Source organism: Neolamprologus multifasciatus, chromosome 20 (assembly GCF_963576455.1).
Source record: "Neolamprologus multifasciatus chromosome 20, fNeoMul1.2, whole genome shotgun sequence".
NCBI classification, from domain to species: domain Eukaryota; kingdom Metazoa; phylum Chordata; class Actinopteri; order Cichliformes; family Cichlidae; genus Neolamprologus; species Neolamprologus multifasciatus.
The window spans coordinates 20,362,706-20,385,596 of NC_140458.1; the positions used below are offsets into that span (position 1 = coordinate 20,362,706).

At 38.4% G+C, this 22,891-nt stretch overlaps 1 protein-coding gene and 1 long non-coding RNA gene across 2 annotated transcripts in view; one reads left to right on the forward strand and one right to left on the reverse strand.

The window, feature by feature from the left end:
• The window catches only part of LOC146494855 (uncharacterized), a 328,407-nt gene that overhangs the window by 245,489 nt on the left and 60,027 nt on the right, over nt 1–22,891 (reverse strand). The gene's annotated exons all lie outside the window — the stretch shown is intronic.
• slco4a1 (solute carrier organic anion transporter family, member 4A1) lies at nt 10–21,189 on the forward strand. Its single transcript, XM_085145550.1, is given in 15 exon segments — nt 10–1,039; nt 2,603–2,964; nt 2,967–2,998; nt 3,000–3,435; nt 3,438–3,710; nt 5,237–5,327; nt 6,178–6,299; nt 6,449–6,560; nt 8,077–8,231; nt 12,108–12,378; nt 13,880–14,030; nt 15,211–15,386; nt 15,743–15,807; nt 15,913–16,061; nt 16,825–21,189. Coding segments are annotated over 14 exon segments (2,289 nt in total). The 5' UTR covers nt 10–1,039; nt 2,603–2,879; the 3' UTR covers nt 16,996–21,189.

Here is a 22,891-nt window from a genome sequence, read left to right on the forward strand (position 1 = left end):
TTGAACATTCGGGTTTACAGTGAGTGTGTTTGATCTTGTAATAGCAATTCAAATTGCAATCCTTAAACACATCAACCTGTTCTCCGCAAACTAAGTCCATGTTTTGTTAAAAGCTGTACGTTTTGCATCAGACTTTTTTATTTTTTAATATGAACTAACATTTCCCAGGGCTAGCAAATTCACATAAACATTGGCTCCAGTACATTTTAAGTGATCAAAGTGATTTAATTTGCAAGTTTAAAAAAATAGCAGTTGGTTTAAAAATAATCAACTAAGTTGTATTGTGATGAAAAAAAAACTGTAAACCATTCTGCGATGGGGAGTTTATCAGAATGTTTCGTGGCTGAAATAAGACAAATTGCCTGGTAGCAGCTGAGGCAGCACAGCACCTCTGCCTCAGATTCAGATAAGGCATTCGTCTTTAAGCTCCAATAGGTCTTAAAAACCTGGGTCTCTCCACCATTCAGTCTTAGAACTGAAGAAGCTCGGATGAAAGGTGAACTGTCTTCAAGAAACGTAAACAAGTCCAGTCACTTTTCTTTGGAAGCTCCTTAGATTACCATGACCTGGATGACTGAGAACCTACATAGACATAAAGTGAATAATAGCTTTGTGCACTTGTTAAAATAAAGAAAAACTATATAAAAAACACAAAAACTTATTAACCAACATTCAAATATTATTTATAGCCACATTTGAAATGACTGATTCTATATTTCTCCTTGCTCACAATTTTGCTGCTCATTGGTGAGCAGTAATTCAAAGGTGGACTATGTGGGCTGGTGACACTTCCCTCCTTTCCTCCCTGCAGGCTGCCTCCAATCATTTGGGGCGGGGGTTGTTGTGTGGGAATTTGCTGATGTAGTCCTTCAGTTATAAGAGGCTTGAGAAATGGGCTTAGGACCTAGCATGGATATACCTCTCTGTAACTGTTCATCTTTTTTGCCGCTTCTTATTCCATCTCTGTCAAATGTTTTCCCAATTTTTCCAGATTAACAACTGTTAGCAGACCTGTTGGCTGTTATATGAAGGAATAGAGGTAGGAGGGTAAACTGATTCTATTTATAATTTAATTTATTTTATATTTTAACTGCTTTTTATGTGATACGTTGTAAATATTTTAAAGATTAAAATGTGATTAAAAGGTGTTGGCAATAGAATTTTTTATTTTTTTTTTAAAGATTTTTAGCGAGTATTTTAGAGATTTTTACAGTATTGGCATAGAGGGAAGTGCTCCCTTTTACATTTTTAGCACAGTTACATCATTGTATGTAGAAGTTTATGAACAAGGTGTTTTTGAACATTGCAACACAATTCTTCATTCTTGGTTGAGATCAGGGAAACACACGTTTTCCTTTTCCATAGCGCTGGTACAGTGGTAAGTACAGTCACTACATAACGAGGAGGCTTTTGGTTTTACCAGTCATCATCTGAGGAGTTGGCAAAGATATTGAGTGTGTTTTTATTGTTCAATCGAATTTCGATTTAAAGAGTTCTCTTTCTATAAATCTTTTCACAACTTGAACAAAATGGCTTTTCATCTTTCACTTGTTTCACTTAAGTCTGATGATACATAAAAGTGACACAATAATGACAACTGAGAAAGGTGGAGTAAACTTGTTGATGTGCTACTAAACCAACATTCAGAGGTTAGCATCATCAGATCATGCTCAGAAGCTATTCCTGCATTCAGATGTTTCTAAGCTGCCACTCCAAAACGTATGATGGGTAAATCTTGGAGTCCAAGCAAAGTTCTTGTTAGTTTTCCCACTCAAAGCGAGTGGGAAAACTAACAAGAACTTTGCTTGTACTGCATGTATTTAATATGTCGACCAGGCTGTTTTATTGCGCTGCGCCTTTTCTTATTTCTCAGTAAATCTATTCTGTTTTGTTAATGCATCCAATTAAGCTCTATCACTGTCACTGTCAAATATGACCCCCTGAAGGTCAGTAAGGCTGCTTGTTTTGTGTTGTGACAAGTGGACGTGTTGTGACAGCCTTACTGACTTTCAGTTTCTAGTGTTCCACATTGTACTTCACAATGAAAGAAAGTAATATAAATGAATACATTACATCAGTTAAAATGAGCTTTGAGATTGCAATAATGGATCAAATACACACTTGTGTTGTTGTGTTGTTGTTATGCAACAAATAGACCGGCACAGTATTTTCATGATGGTGATTATGAAAGCTCTATTTGTGATTACTAGAGCAAAGTAACAATGCTTATGGTTCATTAGCAGTGTGCACTTTGAGGTTTTATGAGTTCCCTGTATGTGTAAGACTCTGAGATTGGGTGCAATGCTTGATAATAATGCTTCAATTGACTCACAGTTAGAGCAGTTTTTGTACCAGCATGATGTTAAAAGGCAAAACTGTTCTTTAAACAATGCGGTGGTAATGCCAGGAATCATTTAATGCCCATGTAGAGATATGTATGTATGTGTTTTTATACATTTGGTAAAATATGAAGCATCAGTCTAGGTCACAGTATCTGTGGCCTGTACATAAATTCTAATGATGACTTCTTTATGCATTAAATCTTTACAAAAGTTGGTTGTTTCTTTATTTAATCTATCTAATTTTTCTTTTCTCTCCTCAGGATGCTATTACTCATCACAGTAACAAAGCCATCTTTACACCATATGCAACCTTGTGCAAATAAAAAGGAGCACACAAAGAGCCGTGGACACATGAGGTGCAAACTACAAAGCAAGAATAGATAATTTCCAAGAAGAACCTGGCAGAGTCCTTACCACAATATCTTCTTGACCCTTTATTACTTCAAATTTCCTTTTTTGTTGTTGAGGTAATTGATTTATTGCCTCAGTTCATAGAATCCACTTCACAGGATCCTCACAGTGCCCCTCAGAGGGGCGATGCCCATCTTGCTAAATGCCGACGCCTCTTTTAGCTCCAAACAGGAGCTCCTGGACCTGCAGGATTGTCCTCTCAGCAGGGGCCCCTCTTGGACACCCCTAGTCCTGTGGATTCCCAGAACAGGCAGCCCCATAGGCTCTGGTCTCAGAAACCCTGACAGTCCCATTACTAATGAGCCACTCGTTTTCACCGGGGCATCTGCACTCCCTGGGCCAATATATGGGGGGGAAACAAGACCTAATGCAGAGATTGGGATAAAGTTAATCTCTACTAACACAGATCAGTTGTGTGGCTGGGGAGCTCTGACCCCCAAAAGCATCCAAGTTTTCAACACTCCTCGGTGGGTGTTGTTCTTCCTTTGTGTGGCTTCTTTCCTCCAGGGGATGATAATCAATGGTTTCATTAACACAGTGATCACCTCAATCGAGCGACGCTTTGATCTGCGCAGCTACGAGGCTGGCCTCATCGCCAGTTCCTATGACATTGCTGCATGCGTCTGCCTGGCCTTTGTCAGTTACTTCGGCGGTACAGGTCACAAGCCCCGTTGGCTGGGATGGGAGTACTTATCATGGCACTGGGTTCTCTGATGTTTGCCTTGCCTCACTTTACTACACCTCCCTACCAGGTCAGTTTACCCGAGCAAACAGGAATGTGCTCTGCTAACCGTACCAGGCCGTGCCAGAACAAAGAGGCAGGAGGACTGTCCAGCTATCGCTTTGTGTTCATGCTTGGCCAGTTTTTGCATGGTATGGGCGCTACGCCTCTCTACACATTAGGGGTCACATACCTGGATGATAATGTCAACTCCAACTATGCACCAGTTTATATAGGTGAGTCCTACTAGTAACAGTCACTAGTAACAGTTGATTATTGACTATAACCCTGTTCATTTATTTATGATTGATGATAATTTATGCCAAAAAATGTAAAAAAAAAAAACATCGCTCTCATCTCATGCCAAGCATTTGACACTATAATCCCTGAACAAATAGTAAATATGCAGCATTCCTGGGATTACCCCAGAAAGTCAGTCATCAGTTAAATAATAGCTTCAACTGTTAGGTAGTGGGGATAACTATTAATTACAATAGTAAAGTAGTAGTAGCAGTAGTAGCTTACCAGAAACTAAAATGTACCATACCTACATTTTATATTTGGCCAGCTTCATTCATTTAGACAGGTGCTTATTCCTATCTGTGTGTGTGTGTGGGGGGGGGGGGGGGGGGGGGGGGGAACATGCGAGTTCATGCCAAGACGAGTGCCCAGACGTTTTTCTAGAGAGACCTGGTCATTTTAGAAATATGGGACTGAAATTGTGATAATAAATTGATTATTTAATAGATATATGAAACCATCAAAATTTGAGAATTTATAAAAATTCTAGCCACTACTCTTTCTGAAAAATTATTTGAATAATTTATTAGCTTATTAACTGATTGGTTGTTGTTTAGCTTTTGTTCATTAATGAATCAACTGATTTAGCATCAAATCACAATGATATATGTTCCATCAGTTGTGCAACTCTATGTTGATCTTCCATCATCTTTGTTAAACTGATGAATCTTTTTTTAAATGATACAAGGTTTCAGGCCATAGTTTTGCTGATTCATGTGCTGCTCGGCTCATTTTGTCAGCTGGACAGTGAAAACTCTCTTTGAAGATGAATTATTTTGACAGAGCTTTGATTACATAGAATAGTGAGAATGCATATGCAAACAGCAGGCACTGAACACAATCCCAGCTGTGTCCTTTAGCAATAATTCTTTTGCAGGTGCAGGCTCAAATATATCTGTTGTTTAGCTCAATGTAAATGTAGACTTTTGTTTGAACATCACATGCTAATGCAGGTGCATGAACAGACATACACTCTGACTGTTACAGCACGACTTCTTTCACCAGCTGTCTACCTTCTTTTATCACTCTCTGTCCCTCTTCCATAGAATAATTTTATTACCAGCAACCATCCAGTATAATCTCTATTAAGAAGGAACTGGATATAGATAAAAGGGCTTGTTTGGTAAAAGCAGCTAATGTGCTTCAAATGTACATATTGAGCACTGTCATTGTCTGATGCCATCTACTGCCAGTCTTGTAAATTTGACCCTCTAGGCTCCTGTCATGACCCCTTTTCAGCATTTAGCTATCATTCTATTTCAAATAACAGCAGAGCACATTGCTTTTATGAAAACACACAAACACAACAGGAAATTTTCTAGATGCAGAGCCCATATAAAGAACAATGGCCCTTTTAACCTGTAGGACAGGAAGAGGTAAGTAGGAAACAGGAGGTAGACGCTGGAGTCATTGTACTGACACACCCTTGCTCTGTGTCTATGGTATTCCCCCCTCCCCTTAGGGATCTTCTACACAGCAGCCATTGTGGGTCCAGCAGCCGGTTACCTGCTGGGAGGTTACTTCCTCAACATGTACACTGAGATCCATCTAACGTGAGTCTGCTTTGGTTGGTACCATGGACAAGGATAACTGACTCAAAAAGAAATGAGATCAGTATAATAGAATAGAACTGAGTCGAGGCACTGCTATGGCTTACCTCACATAGGCAAGGCCTGCAAGGGCCTGGGTCCTAGTCTGCAAGGCAAGACTAGGGAGCGTGCCCCTTATCCTCTCACCTAGTTACCTTACTGTCATTTCCAATACATAAATAAAGGCTAAAATGGCCACAAAAAAAAAATTTACAAAACCACTGACTAGAATGCAATGTACTAAAACCAATTAGAGATTACTAAACTGGGAATAAACAAAAGCTGACATGCAGAATGTGGAATAGAGTCAAATATTGTGATATGAAATAGACAATGGGAGAATGTGGAATAAAAATATACACAATAGAACAAAACTGTCTCATTACAAGATGCTTTAGAGATCTGCCTCTTTAAAGGTCAAGTGGTTCATTCCTGCCTGTGCCTATCTCTCGTACAAATCCTCCAGCTAATGCACAAGTGCGCACTGCAGCAGTTGCACACCTTTATTGCAGATCCTCTACAGAGAAAATAAGAAACGTTTTACAGTTTGATAAGAGAGGCACCTCAGTTTCAACCATATATATTTAATTAGCGTTATATACTGGGAAATTTATATTTTAGCTGTTTGTATATATTAGAGTTATTTAGTTATATTTTCTAACTTTGTAATATATTGTATTATTTAATTTAGTTTAGTCAGGTACTATTCTTACTGTCTTGGAGCAACTGTGAGCACATAATTTATCAGGGATCAATACAATATTCTGATTCTGATTCTAAAAATGTGTTTAATCATATGTGTGTGATGTTCCAGGCCTGAGATGACGCCAGAGAACCCTCACTGGGTCGGGGCTTGGTGGATTGGGTTTTTAGCAGGAGGAGCAGCCGCTCTACTGGTGGCATTTCCCATCCTGGGGTACCCACGGCAACTACCAGGTGCCAACAAAGGCCATGGCCAGTCTTCTTTATAACAGAGAGGGCATTAAAAAAAAACACTGACTAATACATTAGGTGGTAGTCTGGTATGTAAAATACCATATATTTTCGAAACAGCCTCACTCTTACTGTTCTGTGTCTTCCTGCAGGCTCTCAGGAGTATGTGACCATGCGTGTGTCTGAGGCCCACCAGCTTAAGGATGGAAGCCACACCACTGCCTCAGACCCTCAGTTTGGCAAATCAGTTAAAGACATGCCAAGGTAGAGAGCTTCAAGAAATAAATGCTTTTACGACCTCGTCTAGTTTCCATTTTAAATTGCATTTTATTACTTTGTACAGTTTGCTTCATTGTTTTGTGTTTTTTATCTTTTATGTTGAGCACATTGAGTTTATGTGTAATGAAAAATGCTGTATGAATAATTGCCATTGCCATTTTTTATGCTGGTGAATCTGCTGTATGCATATTACTGGATCTCACTGCTGCATTTGATGCATTTAACCACAAGATCTCACTTGCCTCATCATCTGGAGTAATGTATTGGTATTTTTAGTACTACCCTGAGCTGGTACGTTTCCATCACCATTGGTAACTATTCTTCCAACACTGCCTCACTGACCTGTGACATGCTTTACCTCTGGGTCCACTTCTGTATTACAGCTTCCCACTTTTACACTGATGATGCTCAAATATACTAACCACTTAAATAAATAAACTGTTCACTATTACAAACCTCTACCAAGGCTAAAATCTCTGTCCTCACAGTGCTGTGATTAAGCAGCAGGATCCCGAAGGATATCTGTATCTTGATTAGTTTGTGACAGCGTCTAATTTTTCAAAACACTTAGGAATACTTTCACTTAGGAATGTACTGATCAGCACTAAGATTAATAATTTCTAAGCGACCCCTGGTACAGAAAAAAGAATATTGCAAATGCAGCCATAACCTCTAGCTTAATCTTCCTGATAAACAAACAAATCCCATTTGGGAATGGTGGTTATAAATGGCTAAAAACTAATAACTAGACTGTTAAAAGGATTAATGTAAAATCTGTTTTGTCGCTGCAAAGAGCCTCCACTTTTTTCCAATGCAAACTATTGTTTGCATCTCCTTGTCTTTTTACATGAAAAGTGGCTAGTTGGCTTAACAAAAGAACCATACAGATTAATTAGTTTTAGTTTTTAGTTCGTTACATGTAGCAATTATTACTTTTAATGAAGCCTGCAGTTCTTTCAACCTAAGCCCCATGTTGCTGTTCTGGGAGACAGCCATCTTGAACCACATGTGGGCTCTCTTACCACTGGTACTGGTTTTACTGCTGTTTCTCATTGGCATTATGTAGCTCAGGTTTATCAGTGTGGCTTATGCAAGGATTAGCTCACCATGCAAATTCACCTCTAAAATGTCACAGAAAACCTTAATGTTAATAAGTTTACTGTCATCCTAAAGCAACGACAGGCAGCTATGAATGCAGAACAGCACAAATGAGTGACAGTATTGCTCCTTTCCATTTTACAACCATATATACTATAAGCTTACTGTGATCACATCTATTACTCTGTCTCTGTGGAGATTACAGAGAGTTACATGATACGTTAGTAACTGATTATATGTCTTTGGATTTACAGCAGTGTGTATCTGCTCTATATTAAGAACATCTTGAGATTAGAGCAGGGTGCATTAATGAAAAAGGAAGCTCAGGTTTGTTCAGTCACAGTGGCTGCACACATCGATGCCCCCTGACACTCACCCTCTCTCTCTTACTGTGTATTTCCAGATCTGTGCTGCTTCTCCTAAAAAACCCCACCTTCCTGTTCCTGTGTTTGGCTGGGGCTACTGAGGCCACCCTCATTGCTGGCATGTCCACTTTTGGTCCAAAGTTCTTGGAATCACAGTTCAGTCTCAGTGCATCAGAGGCTGCCACATGGTTTGGTGAGTGAAAAGTAAAGAGGCCCATCACATGGGCAACTTTCACTATGCATTTATCTCATTGTATTACTTTATTTATTGAACCTTAGAAAATGAGATCTTCACAACAGCTTGTGAAATAACACTGATCTAAAAGAGAGGATCTATTTTTTGTGAAAATTTGAAGGTTTAGGTGCTTTTGTTCAATCATAGACCCTTCCCTTAGTGCCTCTTATGCTGGTGGCACTGACCCTTTTGTCAGTGCCATACATAAACTGCTAGTAAGAGAAGATACTAGATAATCATAGTCTAGAAGGTCAACAAATGCAGCACAACCTCTACATGAAAAAAAATCCAAAATATCATATAGGTCAGATAGTAGTTTTTGCTAGTAACAATGTTAAAGAGAAACAAGGAACAATACTGTTTTACTGAATGTAATATGCTAGGCTAAAGAGCAATTTGACTATAAAGGGAAAACTACTGTCACCTGCTGTAGAATATGTAAATCATGGAGGGATCGTTTGGTTTTGGCGATCAAATCCAATCTTACCTTTGGGAAATGTTACCTCTGCTGAAACTATAACTGCAAGTTTCTCACAAAGTAAAATACTGAATATCCAGTATCCAAGGTCAGCTATTAATTCTAGAGTTAATCTCATAATTTAATAAGCCATTTGTAATTACTTTGAGTATCTTTCTTGGCAAACTCATATCTGAATATAAAAGCTGCATATTTTTCATTCTACTTTTAAATTACTGCACAATGTGATTCAGAATATTAATCACGTAATATAAAATGGTATGATACTCACGGTGTATGATTCACAGGTCAAAATGTAGAACACTTACTGTCTATAGTACAGGGCAGTTAGCCAACTAGTTATTAATTACCTAGTAAACCTGTGTCAGCATTGGTAGCTTTCCAACATTCAAGTCAACTGTATTGTCGGGGTTTAAAGTAGGTCAGAATGATCCAGAAGGGCGTTCCAGCATCCAAACAGCCTAACAAATGTCACCAAACACATCAATAGTTTTTGTGTAGTTTGTCACATAATGTGTCTTGGAGCTAACTGTATAGTTGTTGTATCTCCCAGGTAGAAGATACAACAACTATACAGTGTTATTCAAAGGTGCATGAAAATACCAGACAAACTAATTACTGCCAAAGTTTACAGTGATGCACTGCGGTGGACTGGTTGCATCTAGGGCACAGGTGTCGAACTCCAGGCCTCGAGGGCCGGTGTCCTGCAGGTTTTAGATGTGTCCTTGATCCAACACAGCTGATTTAAATGGCTAAATTACTTCCTCAACATGTGTTGAAGTTCTCCAGAAGCCTGGTAATGAACTAATCATGTGATTCAGGTGTGTTGACCCAGGGTGAGATCTAAAACCTGCAGGACACCGGCCCTCGAGGCCTGGAGTTCAACATCCCTGATCTAGGGTGCTGTCGCTGGCTGACATCAAGGGACATCAATTTCTGTTTAAGGTGTTTCTCCCTTTATGTAATATCTGGAAATCGGCCACAAAGCTAGTGAAACATCTATTTATATCTAGTTGAATTCAGTTGACTAAATCCAGGTAGACCGCTGACTATGGAAATTGCAGCACAGGTCAGCTGATCACAGTCTGCACACCCTTTTGTCAGTGCCACCGTTTCACTATTGTTGCTATCCTTCAGTCACAAATCCATGCTGCTTGCACTTTCCTTTTCACTTCTCTTTTCCACTGCTCGTTGCTTTGGGTTGTTGACCACAGACATTTAAATTAATCTATTTACTGCTGCTTACTGCTATTCATTGATCATCATCAGCATTACTACAGTTTTGCACATCAGCTGCTCTGCACATTGTTCCTGAAAATTGGTACTCGCACACTTCTTCTTCTGTCATCCTGTCACTCTCCAGGTTGCGTTAAACAATCTAATTAAAAAGTCCACTGCTTTCTCTCCTTCATACAGTGGGGCAAAAAAGTATTTAGTCAGCCACCGATTGTGCAAGTTCCTCCACTTAAAATGATGACAGAGGTCAGTAATTTGCACCAGAGGTACACTTCAACTGTGAGAGACAGAATGTGAAAAAAAAAATCCATGAATTCACATGGTAGGATTTGTAAAGAATTTATTCGTAAATCAGGGTGGAAAATAAGTATTTGGTCAATAACAAAAATACAACTCAATACTTTGTAACATAACCTTTGTTGGCAATAACAGAGGTCAAACGTTTACTATAGGTCTTTACCAGGTTTGCACACACAGTAGCTGGTATTTTGGCCCATTCCTCCATGCAGATCTTCTCAAGAGCAGTGATGTTTTTGGGGCTGTCGCCGAGCAACACGGACTTTCAACTCCCGCCACAGATTTTCTATGGGGTTGAGGTCTGGAGACTGGCTAGGCCACTCCAGGACTTTCAAATGCTTCTTACGGAGCCACTCCTTTGTTGCCCGGGCGGTGTGTTTTGGATCATTGTCATGTTGGAAGACCCAGCCTCGTTTCATCTTCAAAGTTCTCACTGATGGAAGGAGGTTTTGGCTCAAAATCTCACGATACTTGGCCCCATTCATTCTGTCCTTAACACGGATCAGTCGTCCTGTCCCCTTGGCAGAAAAACAGCCCCATAGCATGATGTTTCCACCCCCATGCTTCACAGTAGGTATGGTGTTCTTGGGATGCAACTCAGTATTCTTCTTCCTCCAAACACGACGAGTTGAGTTTATACCAAAAAGTTCTACTTTGGTTTCATCTGACCACATGACATTCTCCCAATCCTCTGCTGTATCATCCATGTGCTCTCTGGCAAACTTCAGACGGGCCTGGACATGCACTGGCTTCAGCAGCGGAACACGTCTGGCACTGCGGGATTTGATTCCCTGCCGTTGTAGTGTGTTACTGATGGTGACCTTTGTTACTTTGGTCCCAGCTCTCTGCAGGTCATTCACCAGGTCCCCCCGTGTGGTTCTGGGATCTTTGCTCACCGTTCTCATGATCATTTTGACCCCACGGGATGAGATCTTGCGTGGAGCCCCAGATCGAGGGAGATTATCAGTGGTCTTGTATGTCTTCCATTTTTCTGATGATTGCTCCCACAGTTGATTTTTTTCACACCAAGCTGCTTGCCTATTGTAGATTCACTCTTCCCAGTCTGGTGCAGGTCTACAATTCTTTTCCTGGTGTCCTTCGAAAGCTCTTTGGTCTTGGCCATGGCGGAGTTTGGAGTCTGACTGTTGAGGCTGTGGACAGGTGTCTTTTATACAGATGATGAGGTCAAACAGGTGCCATTCATACAGGTAACGAGTGGGGGACAGAAAAGCTTCTTACAGAAGACGTTACAGGTCTGTGAGAGCTTGTTTGATTTTCCTTGTTTGAGGTGACCAAATACTTATTTTCCACCCTGATTTACGAATAAATTCTTTACAAATCCTACCATGTGAATTCATGGATTTTTTTTTTTTCACATTCTGTCTCTCACAGTTGAAGTGTACCTCTGGTGCAAATTACTGACCTCTGTCATCATTTTAAGTGGGGGAACTTGCACAATCGGTGGCTGACTAAATACTTTTTTGCCCCACTGTATCTGCATACCTCCACAGGTATGTCATCTGTATAAACTGCCTTTCCACTCCTCATCCTCTTCATAGCTGCCCTCACTTCCTCTTTACTAATCCTGGGCGGTGAATGCTTATCATCAATCAGTCTTCCTCCACAACGAGCAGCACAACATGATCACATTTCTCCCTGATACCCCCAAAAAACTACAGATGACATAAATATTACATGGCTCATGGTTTGGGATCATTTTATGCCTCTTTAAGTCTGGAGGTCTTGCTCCTCTGTTGGACAGATGGGAATCTTTCATATATCAACAACATTGATCCGTTATGCTTTTATTCTTTTTCTCTCAGGATATATGGTGGTACCAGCAGGAGGTGGGGGCACCTTCTTGGGTGGCTACATTGTAAAGAAGTTGAACCTGCGGTGTCGAGGTATCATCCGCTTCTGCATGATGTGTGCTATGGTCAGTCTGCTCGCCATCTTCATCTTTGTCATCCACTGCCCCAACGTGCCCATGGCTGGTGTCACAGTGCCTTACCAGTCTGGTCTGAAGACTAAACAGCAACTGGACCTGTACAAAAATGTGTATGACATCCCAAGTAAACTGTACCTCAGAAACAGGTAAGCTGTGTATAGAACTCGTTATTTTAGTTATGATTTCTTTAAGTTAAATTGGTTCTGAACTGTTGTTAGTTTTTAATCTACAAGAAGTTAATGTACCTGTCTGTCAGATCTGACCAGGTAAGTTTTACATTCATCTCACAGTCTCTGTGCTAGGTAATGTTTTCTCTGAGGTTCCTCCCTCATGGTTCCTCTTTACTGCTGCCATGTGAACACAAGCCAGCCCATACCAAATTAATTATATCTGGCCAGAAATTACTTTGGACTTTAAGTCACACTTGAGGTATTGGTGCACTGTGGTAAATTGTGTTCACTGTCATGTTATAGCTTCAAATGAGCAGAAAAGTTTTATATCAGTGTAAATGTAAACAGGGACTTGAGCTGCAGTGCAGTGGAATAAGCCAGCTACCCTTTAGATTTAATAAGGAAACAAAAATTGCTACCTTAAAATAAAAGGCTGTTATATAGTATTACTGCTTTTATTAAATATTAACTTATTAAATATTAACAAAAGCATTTAATATAATATTAAATTGAAATAGAATTAAATATAAATCCAATCATATTGCATTTGGATATCTTTTACCACAATGTTTCTCAGTGCCATACCATCCAGCCATATCAGAGATTATTTCAGGTGTTCTTGCACTTGCTGCCTACTCACCCAGTGAATATAAGTATTGCTTTAGTTCCAGGACAGTAAGATACCTTGGGATGAGATACATTGGGATATTATCCACAGACATTCTGATAGGCCTTTTAAAAAAATCCAAGTCCAACCATTATAATCAATGATCTGAATGAGAGGAATGTCAGGCAGATGCATTAGAATGTCCCTTGATTGCCAAGACTTAGGAGAACAGTTTAATCAAAAGTAAAATTACATTTTCTGAATGCAAAGTGTTCTTAGGTTCAGGTTAACTCCAATGATGATGAACTTATAGGGTTAATTAGTTTGGGGATTTGTGCTTTACCACTTAGGATGTATTGTACTCTGCAGATGGACACAAGGCCAAGTCTAATGTACCCTGAGCATGTGTGCGGCTCCAGTACATGCAGAAACACTAGTTGTAGTTAACAGTTTCTTTTTACTTAATCTCCACACACCCATTTATCAATGGGCACATGTAAGCAAGCTTTCTTCTCACTGGCCTTGACAGAATGTTTGATCAGCAGATTGGAAGTCTTCTGTGCTTGCAGACAGAGCTGTTTATATGACATTTATTCTCTTACATAGAACAAAAAGTAGAACAACAATCTGAAACAAAGAGTTTAGAAAACGTTTAGACTTGCTCTTTTGGCTCAGTGTAAGAAAACCTTTGTAATTTAACTTGCTTTGTTTATTGTGAGCATCAATCACTGGAATAGTAATCAGTGGTTCATTCTAATACTGAGCTCTAGTGATGTATCCTCATCAGTTCTATCACGCTTTCCCCTCATTTGTTTCTATCACGCTTTCCCCTCTCATTTCTGTCCTTCTTTCTCTCCCTCCTAACTGCAGCTCTTCCTTAGATGTGGGCTGTAATGCAGGCTGTAGTTGTGTCAGAGAGCTCTACAACCCAGTGTGTGGGGCAGACGGTGTGATGTATTACTCCCCTTGCCATGCTGGCTGCACCTCCATTAACCACACCCAACTCTCAACGGGCAAACAGGTATCGCTCACACTTTGCTCACAGGGGAAATTACACCATATTTTTAGACAGATTGGGAAATAGCAGAAAGCCTGAGCTTTTACAGGGGATGGCTTTGTGATACACATATGTGTCTGATAAGCTAAAATCTTTTCTTTTGCAGAAATGATGAAATCTGACTGTTTTGAAATATTGAGTTATTTTACAATTATTTCAAACTCAGGAGCAGAAAAATGCACAATCATCTGTGGCTCACTTTCATTGATACATTTTAGAAAAAAAAGCTGAATTTTGCAGCAGAGCCACATACTGCAGTGCAAAAAGTGCATTTTATTGACAGAGATGCAAAAAAAATATTGCAAATATGAAATTATGTACAATGTTTAGGATTATATCATATCTTAGAAGAGACTTAAAAGAGAATAACTGCATACTGATTACATGGTTAGATACAAAATTGTATATACTTCATAATATATTTATAAATGATTATTCTGATTTTTATGATAGAAATTCTCTGCTGTCTAGTCAAATCCACTGGTGTCCCAGAGATGTGGTTTGTGTGCTATCAGCAGTCAAATAGATGTTTGAATGATAGAGTAAATATAAGGTTTTGTTTACCTAAAGTAATACATCAGAAGATATCCCAAAAAGAAAGAGAAGACGGGCCGGCTGTTGATAGAAGCAAAGATTGTCCAGTTCCTACCAGGGACCTGCAAGACAACATAGAGGGGACACACAAAGGGAAACGATGTTACAATGTGCTCTTTTAGAGTCAGTTCCAACCTTAAAATAACAATACAGATAAAGTTAACGAAAATTACAAAATCACACCTGAGCAATGCATGTGACCAGTTTCTCCATACAGGGTGTGTCTTAAAGCCATCATCACCTACAAAGGCTTATGTATGAAGTATTAAATACATAGTAGTAAGCATTTTCATGGACTGTGTCCATTCTCATTATTACACACATATATTAATTTATGGACATCTATATGGTTTGATTTCTTGCATGTGTAATTTGGTTGGGTTGTTATCAACATTTGGGGAGAATTTCATGTCAATACTACGTTTAGAAATTAACTTAGAAAACCGGCAACGTGTTCAATAACTATATAGCCTACTGTATGTGGAGACTGAAGTGTGTTTCAGCAGTTATACATTATACATTTATATCAGGCTTATGTTTTCGCCTCTAGGTGTACTCTGGATGTAGCTGTGTGGTGGGTAATGTGTCATGGGGTGAGGAAGGCTTCGCTCTGGCAGGGAAGTGTGGCAGCTCCTGCCATCACATGCCAGCTTTCCTCTCCTTACTTTTCATCATTATCAGCTTCACCTTCCTTTGTAGCATCCCAGCACTCACTGCCACACTCAGGTAGGTGGCCACAGTTAAACCTCTGAATGTATGTATCACACTCTGTTTCATTTATTAATGTCATTCATTTGAGCTCTAAGCTTCAAAGTATTTCTTAAACTGTCTATCTTTAACAAAGTTATAGTATAATTTGAATCGGTGAATAAAATAAACAATACATTTTTAATAATACATTTAAGCACCTTGAGACACTATAAATAAAATTGATAATTAATAAATTATTGTATTATTTGTTTAGTTCAGCGTGCTACTGTTATTATTGTCTCTAAGCAACTCTAACCACATAATTTCCTTAGCGATTAATAAAGTATTCTGTTTCTGATTCTAATATGTCTGGCTAACCCTGCCCTCCATAGGTGTGTACCTGACAGTCAGAGATCCTTCGGACTTGGTATCCAGTGGATTGTAGTGCGCACACTTGGTAGGCCAAGTGCATTCTTTATTTAGATTAACTTTTACACAGATGCCCATGCAAAATCAAAATGCTTTATGTTCTGCCATTTTGTCTCTTTTTTTTTTCTCACAGGTGGTATTCCAGGACCCATAGCCTTTGGCTCAGTGATTGACCTATCCTGCTTAATGTGGCAGGATAAGTGTGGCGAGCAGGGATCCTGCTACCTTTATCACAATTCAGCCATGAGCCAGTACACGCTAGTAGCTGGAATCCTCTATAAGGTATTAATGATTCACAGGCTAACAGGTTGTTTGACGGATTTTTTTCACTCCCAAATGTCTTTTAACATTTATGTTTTTATAGTGTTTTTTTTAATGAAATATAAAACCAGATAGGGTTACTAAATATTTTCCAAGATAACCAAGTAGCTAAGTTTAAAACAAACATACTTTGCATGCAATACTATTCATAACAGTTTCTATTTTTCAATCAAAATCACTAACAGGATATTAATAGGTATTGGCCTTGACAAGTTCAAATACATTGTAAGCAACACTTACTGAGTGATTTAAGTGAATGTATGTATATGTATTGCACCCAATTCCTGTTTTTTAAACTCTTTAAATATGTATGCTGCAGAATCATCGCACTCTTAAATAAAGAAAAAGAACAGTTTAAAGAAATCATTAAAAGGCCAAATTTTCCGTGACTTTCATAGCCATGAGTGTATATAAACCTCTGACTATACCAACATTAGCATTTCAGTGTTCTCAGTTTTGTTTGTTTTTTAGTTTAATTAATATTCTTAATTTTTTTTGCTTTGTCCACTCATTTTATTGGCACAGAGGAGGCATAGCAGACAATTCTTTAGTGATTAGTGTAATATTTTGTTAAATGTCTTCAATTAAAATGATATTGCTTTACTATGCTATAGCTAATTTTTTGACATTCCACTGACCGACTGTATGTCAGTAACTTTGAATTAGTTGTGCAAATTTGTCATATTTTGATCTTTTTCACATCTTTATTCCTCCTCTGTTTCAGGTTTTGGGGACCATCTTTTTCCTGGTAGCCAGTATCCTGTACCAGCCTCCCCCAGAGTCACCACAAAGCAGCTGCGAGAACACGGACCATAGCATGGAACACTTGAGCGACCTTCCTGTCAAAGATCTCCCTGAGGACGGCGTTATTGTCAACATGCATGCCAGGCTATGATGGCAGGGATCATCTTGTGTATGTGTATGTGACAAACACCCCCAGAATGCCTTCATGCACACACAAAAAACACCATGACTTACGTCTAACATGCTGCTATCTTGACAGAAAACCCTGCTATGAACGCGTGGGTGTGAGTGTTTCGTAGCAGGGCCAAGCCACACAGGTTTTTATGTAGTTTTTTTATGTACTAAAATTCTACAGATCTCTATAATCAGTTCAATTGACTCCTTACAGTGTGAGGTTCATGACATTTGTGTTTCATAATTCAATAATCCTCAAGAACCAATGAAACACCTCAGACCTTTGTGGTATACGAAGCGTTTACAGTGTGAACAAAAAAAAGCATTTATACCGGTTATTTTCCACATTACTGGAACTAAATTACATTTTTTTTTTTTTTTCCTACAGACAAAGCAATGGCACATTATACTCTACGAAATCCCACAGCCAGTATTAATAAAACCAAATTAACTTCATATTGCTTGAGTCATTTAAAGCCAAAAGTCGTAAAAGGCTCATACCTACACTCACTTTTTAGACATTCAAAAGGGAAATATTGCCTTATTTTTCTCATCAATCTTCCCATCAATCCCACATTAACAAATGCACAACACGTTTTTGATGTTTTGAAATGTAAGACTATTTAGAACCTTAATTCTGTACTTTAATGAACTTCTTAAAGATTAAATACAGCCTCCAGTCTTCTTAGGTAAATCTCTTCTCGTTTTGGATACTATGATTTGGACAGTTATTGGTAAATCATTTTAAGATATGTCACAGCAGATAGAAAGATCTGTGCAGTGCTATCATAACAGTTATCCACAGGTCTTGTCCTAAAGGGATTCCAGCATTGTGGTCTGCCATGTCAGTAACTAACCTTAGCTTCATGACTTTGCTGAAATTACTCTATACTTGATTTTTTTCCCTTCACTCCATTAGCTACTCTACAATAAACGGTAGTAATAAAATGCTGCTTCAGTGGGCGTGTCCTCAGAGATGCTTTATCATCCTCCATCCTCACTTACAGTGATTATAGTCACCTTGCTGTCCAAGGTACTTTCTGTTTACTTTCTCAGTTTGAGTTTTGGTTGTTTTAAACTTGTTTCTATTCACAGGAATTAAGGCTACTGTGGTCACATTCACGTTCAGAGTGCTAAAAATAGTTTTATGCCCTTGTCACCAGAGAGTTACATATACTGACGCAGGGCTCTTTTTCTCTCTTTCTAAAATCTGTCAGGCAAAATCAGTTTACTGCAGGCTGACTGGAGGCACTTTATTTACTCTTAGCTACAACTTAAGAGCAAATAAAGGAAACAAGATAATCACAATTTGAAGGGCACACAACACAACCCACACAACAACCCAAATGCCCTTTTTAAGTGATATATTCTAATTACTGGTGGTAAATTCTAAAACAACATTATGTCTGTGTAGGTTACTGAGGGTAACCTGATGGTTAATGCCACTTAAATGTTCAGATTTATTTCAAAACACAATAAATTGTCTAAAAAGCTGAAGGTGCAGTATACTATCAGGATATTATATATATTAATATAACCACACCAGTATAGCAGCACAAATGTATTTTCCATTAGAAAAGCACATGCATATCTATATAGTTACTTGGACATGCATAAAGAAGAGTTGCACCACTTGTGGTCTTATAATAAAGATTAGTTTGAAATAAACCAAGAAAGACAAAACTATGATGTATTTCAGATGAAATTGAGAGTTCTGTATAGAGATTACTGCTCTGTTTGACAATTAATTAATATTTTCTTCAATGCTTCTTGCCCATTGAAATTGCTTGGCTGCCCATTTAAAACAAATGAAAATGTGTGTTAACGGCAGCATTTAAAATCTGTAACCTATTCAGACGTGATGAACTTTGCCACAAGAATTTGTGCCATGACCAACAGACCTTTTTCACAAAAACCTGTTGACTTGTCTAGGCACAAAAAGCACAATTGATCATCCCTGTAAAACATGAAAGCCAGAAACCTAAATCAAAAGCACTTATTAGTTATTAAACTCCTTTGTTTTTACCGGCACTTGGGGTCGCTGTAGCTCAGGAGGTAGAGCAGGTTATCTACTGACTGGAGGGTTGGTGGTTCACTCCCTGGCTGCCCCAGTCTGCATGTCGAATATCCTTGGGCAAGATGCTAAATCCTAAATTGTATGAATGGGGAGCTGAATGTTAGCTAGAAAGCACTTAAAACGTAGCATGTTGTATAAAGCTCGTTGAGTCCTCTGGGAGAGTAGAAAAGTGCAATATAAGAATCAGTCCATTTACCATTCAATTTGCAATGCACCTCTACAACCAGAAGGTGGCGTTAGTGGATTAGAAATAGTGATGTGTCGGTCGCGAACGAAACTGCTCTTAGAGCCGGGTTTTTGACATGAACGACACGACCCGGCTCCTTATCACGAGCAATAAGGTTTTTTTTCTTTCTCTCACCCTCTCTCTCGCACTTTGTTCCCACTTCACTCCGCATGCCAGCCTTGTGCTTTGTGCTGGGAAGAGGGGGGAGGGGCGGTAGTTACACTCGCACAGGAACAGAGCAGGAGGGAGAGACAGAGAAAGAGACAACATCACATTAGAAAGGTATAGTAATCATCCACAACTATTTTCAGTTGCAGATGATAAAGGATTCAGAAGGTTTATTCATGCAGGCCCATATGACAGAGAATGTGCATCTTCTTTTTGTTTTCATATTTTAATTTGTATTTCATTGTGTTGTGGTTTGCAGTGTTTTGTGTTGTTTCACTTTAAATTTGTTTAAAAGGATAAAGTTGAAAATTTAAATAGTTAAAAGTTGAAATGTGAATAGTTGTTTTTTGTATTATATGATTTATTTGTTACATTTTATGTGGAGTGAATAAATAAAAGTATATTTACGGTGGCACCTATAGACAAAGCATGTACAAACTCCAAAACACGTAAAAACTCCAAAACACGTACAAAACACAACAGAAGTGCTCCAGGATGCTAGGCGCGGTTCGGAGCTCTAAAAAGAGCTGGAAATCCCATCACTACTTAGAAACTCTGTCAAAATGTTCTAAAACATCAATGTGGACCAGGGCAAACACAAGGTAAAGTTAGCATGGTGCATGTCTACTACAACTATGCACAATCATGTGAAAGAAGATTGGGGTTGGCAGTTGTCAACGAATCGTTAAAAGGAGACCAGTAAATATGAAGTTCTATTTTTGATGTAAATGCACATCCCTGCTAATAATTAAAAGTTAAAGTTAAATTTAAGTTAAATTAATGTTTAAAGCATAAAAGTCATTATTATGATCATATCAAGATCAAGGCAGAAAAGAACCCTTTTCCCCACAGAGTTCTAGTCTTATTTTTGCAACCACATGAGTCACCCCCTGGTGGTAATTAGAAATAATGCAGCTACATCCACATTGGATGTACTTTTTTGACCAGTAAACTACATTAATCATTAATATATAGTCTGTGGATCAAACTATGCTTACAATACTGACTTCTAATACCATATAGACATTTAGAAATCAAAGTAATCTAAACTCAAAGCCAAATGTTCCATTACAAAAGTTCTGCAGATTTACCTGATTGAAGTGACTTTGGCACCATAACTTTTTAAGTTATTTAATTAAAAAAAGAATATTAATTCTTAAATAAACACTGAAATAAATATACACACTAGATACTGAGTATGCTATTTTTTTTTAATTCTTTAAATTACTTATCAAGTAAAAACAAGTGAGCTAAACAATAGCAGCTGGTTATAAGCTAACCTTATGCTCGCTAATGTAAGGCTCAAATGTCTTAAAAATCACACTTTCCATCTGATCAGCAGTTTGATTACAATTTCCTGCAATCTACTGACATCTAGTGGTGATATTTTGCACACTGTACCTTTATGTAGATGTAGAAATTCACTGGTTGAGGAACTAGAACCACCCTTGCTCTGTGGAGACTCTTTACTCCCACATTTGGCTGTTTTAAATGCTGGTGTGACAGAGCCTTTTACAGGGTAAGTTGAACACTGGGATGTTGAGGGTGATGCTCAATTAGCACAACATGCAATATTTTTGTCCCTGATTTGAATCTAATGATCACAATACTGTCTGTAAATGTGCCAAAGCAGCTTTGCATAAAAACTCTTGTATTTAGTTTTTATTCACTGACATTAAATTCATTATTTATTTATAATATGTCAGCACTCATGTTTTTATTTTTGCATTAATTTTGCAATGAATAACAAGAATGCTGCCCTTTCTACACAAACAAACTCTCCTCCTTTCTGTGTCTTTTCTCTGATAGCATTGTTGTTATGTACTCTGCTGATGTTGAGGAGTGTGGTTGTGATGTAAATGTATATATGCAATCCTGCTTGTTGTGCTCTTTAATCAGTTCTCAAGCTTTGACAACTTTATAAATTTATATTGTCTTTTTTTTCTTTTGGTACTGTTTTTTTTCTTTCTTTCTTTTATAATGATCTTTTTATGGACTGATTCATAGATGTCATTTTTCTTCTAATTACAAAAGCTGAACAGCTGAAAATTTTATGTCTCAAGTATTTTGTGTGTGTGTGAGAGAGATTCAATGTTGGTCAATTAAATGTTATTTATTTAGTGCCAAATCACATTAACAGTCACATCATCTTTATACTGTGAGGTAAAAACTCTACAATAACACACATCAACTAAGGTTTGGAAACAGTATCACCACTAGTTTTAATTCAATTAAATTTTCTTTATATAGTGTCAAATCACAACAGTTGCCTCAAGGCGCTTTATATAGTAAGGTAGATTGTACAATAATACATACAGAGAAAAACCCAACAATCATATGATCCCCTGTGACCCAGCACTTTGGCAAAAGTGGGAAGGAAAAACTCCCCTTTAACAGGAAGAAACCTCTGGCAGAACCAGGCTCAGCGAGGGGCGGCCATCTGCTGCGAATGCTTGGGGAGAGAGAATACTGATAAAAAATAACTCATAGAATTAAAAAAGGTGCCACAGCACAAGTTTTGATTGCTTAAAAAACACATTTGGCTTGTTCTTTTTAGGTTAGTTTAGTTTAGGTTTGTGGAAGGAAGGTCTGATGCTTTCTATCATTCGAGTCCTAAAACATCCAGAGGTGTGTTTTGGTTCACTTGCCTGCAGAAAAACAAACAATAGTTACATAAATCTATGTAGCATGACATATCAATGCAGGATGTTGTGATAACCAGCTTGAATAAAGTCAGTATAAATCATAAACTGTATCCCCATCACAGGGTTCCTCTGTGCGTTACAGTGAGAACCACACACACAGAGAACCATCTGCTCATTTACTCCATGTGTCACAAAGACAGAGCAGACCAAAGTGTGGATTTCCAATGGTCTGCCTGCTTATTTTTCTGTCTCAGTAGTCTTTTCTTCACAGCAGTTGTACTTCTAAATTGGAAAAAAAATTAGATAAATACTACTTTTCCATAAGACAACTGGTTGCCTTGTCTTAAGACTCACCTGTGAACACCAACCCACGCCAGTCAGAATCGCTACATTCAAAATAGAACTGTAATCTAATCTAATTAAGTAGTCTAAATCTGTTCTGCTCTGGGACTGCTCTTAGAGCACAGTTGATTTCATATATAAAAAATAAATATTTTGTTTTTTGGCAACAGACTATATTAAATACCTGAAATTTGGTCTATGTTTTATTCATTCAGTTCACTTAGAACTCAGAGTGCATGTAATGCTTGAGAAAGTCATTTTGGTAGCTGAGTAATGTGTACTCGTGGACAGTCCACAGATACTTATTGGCAGGAGTATAAAAACACTCAGCCACTGACTAGCAATGAAGCTAGTCAGGCTTGGAGCCACACTCCTGGAGATGTGGCTCAGAGCCTGACTTTGCTTAGACCATGTG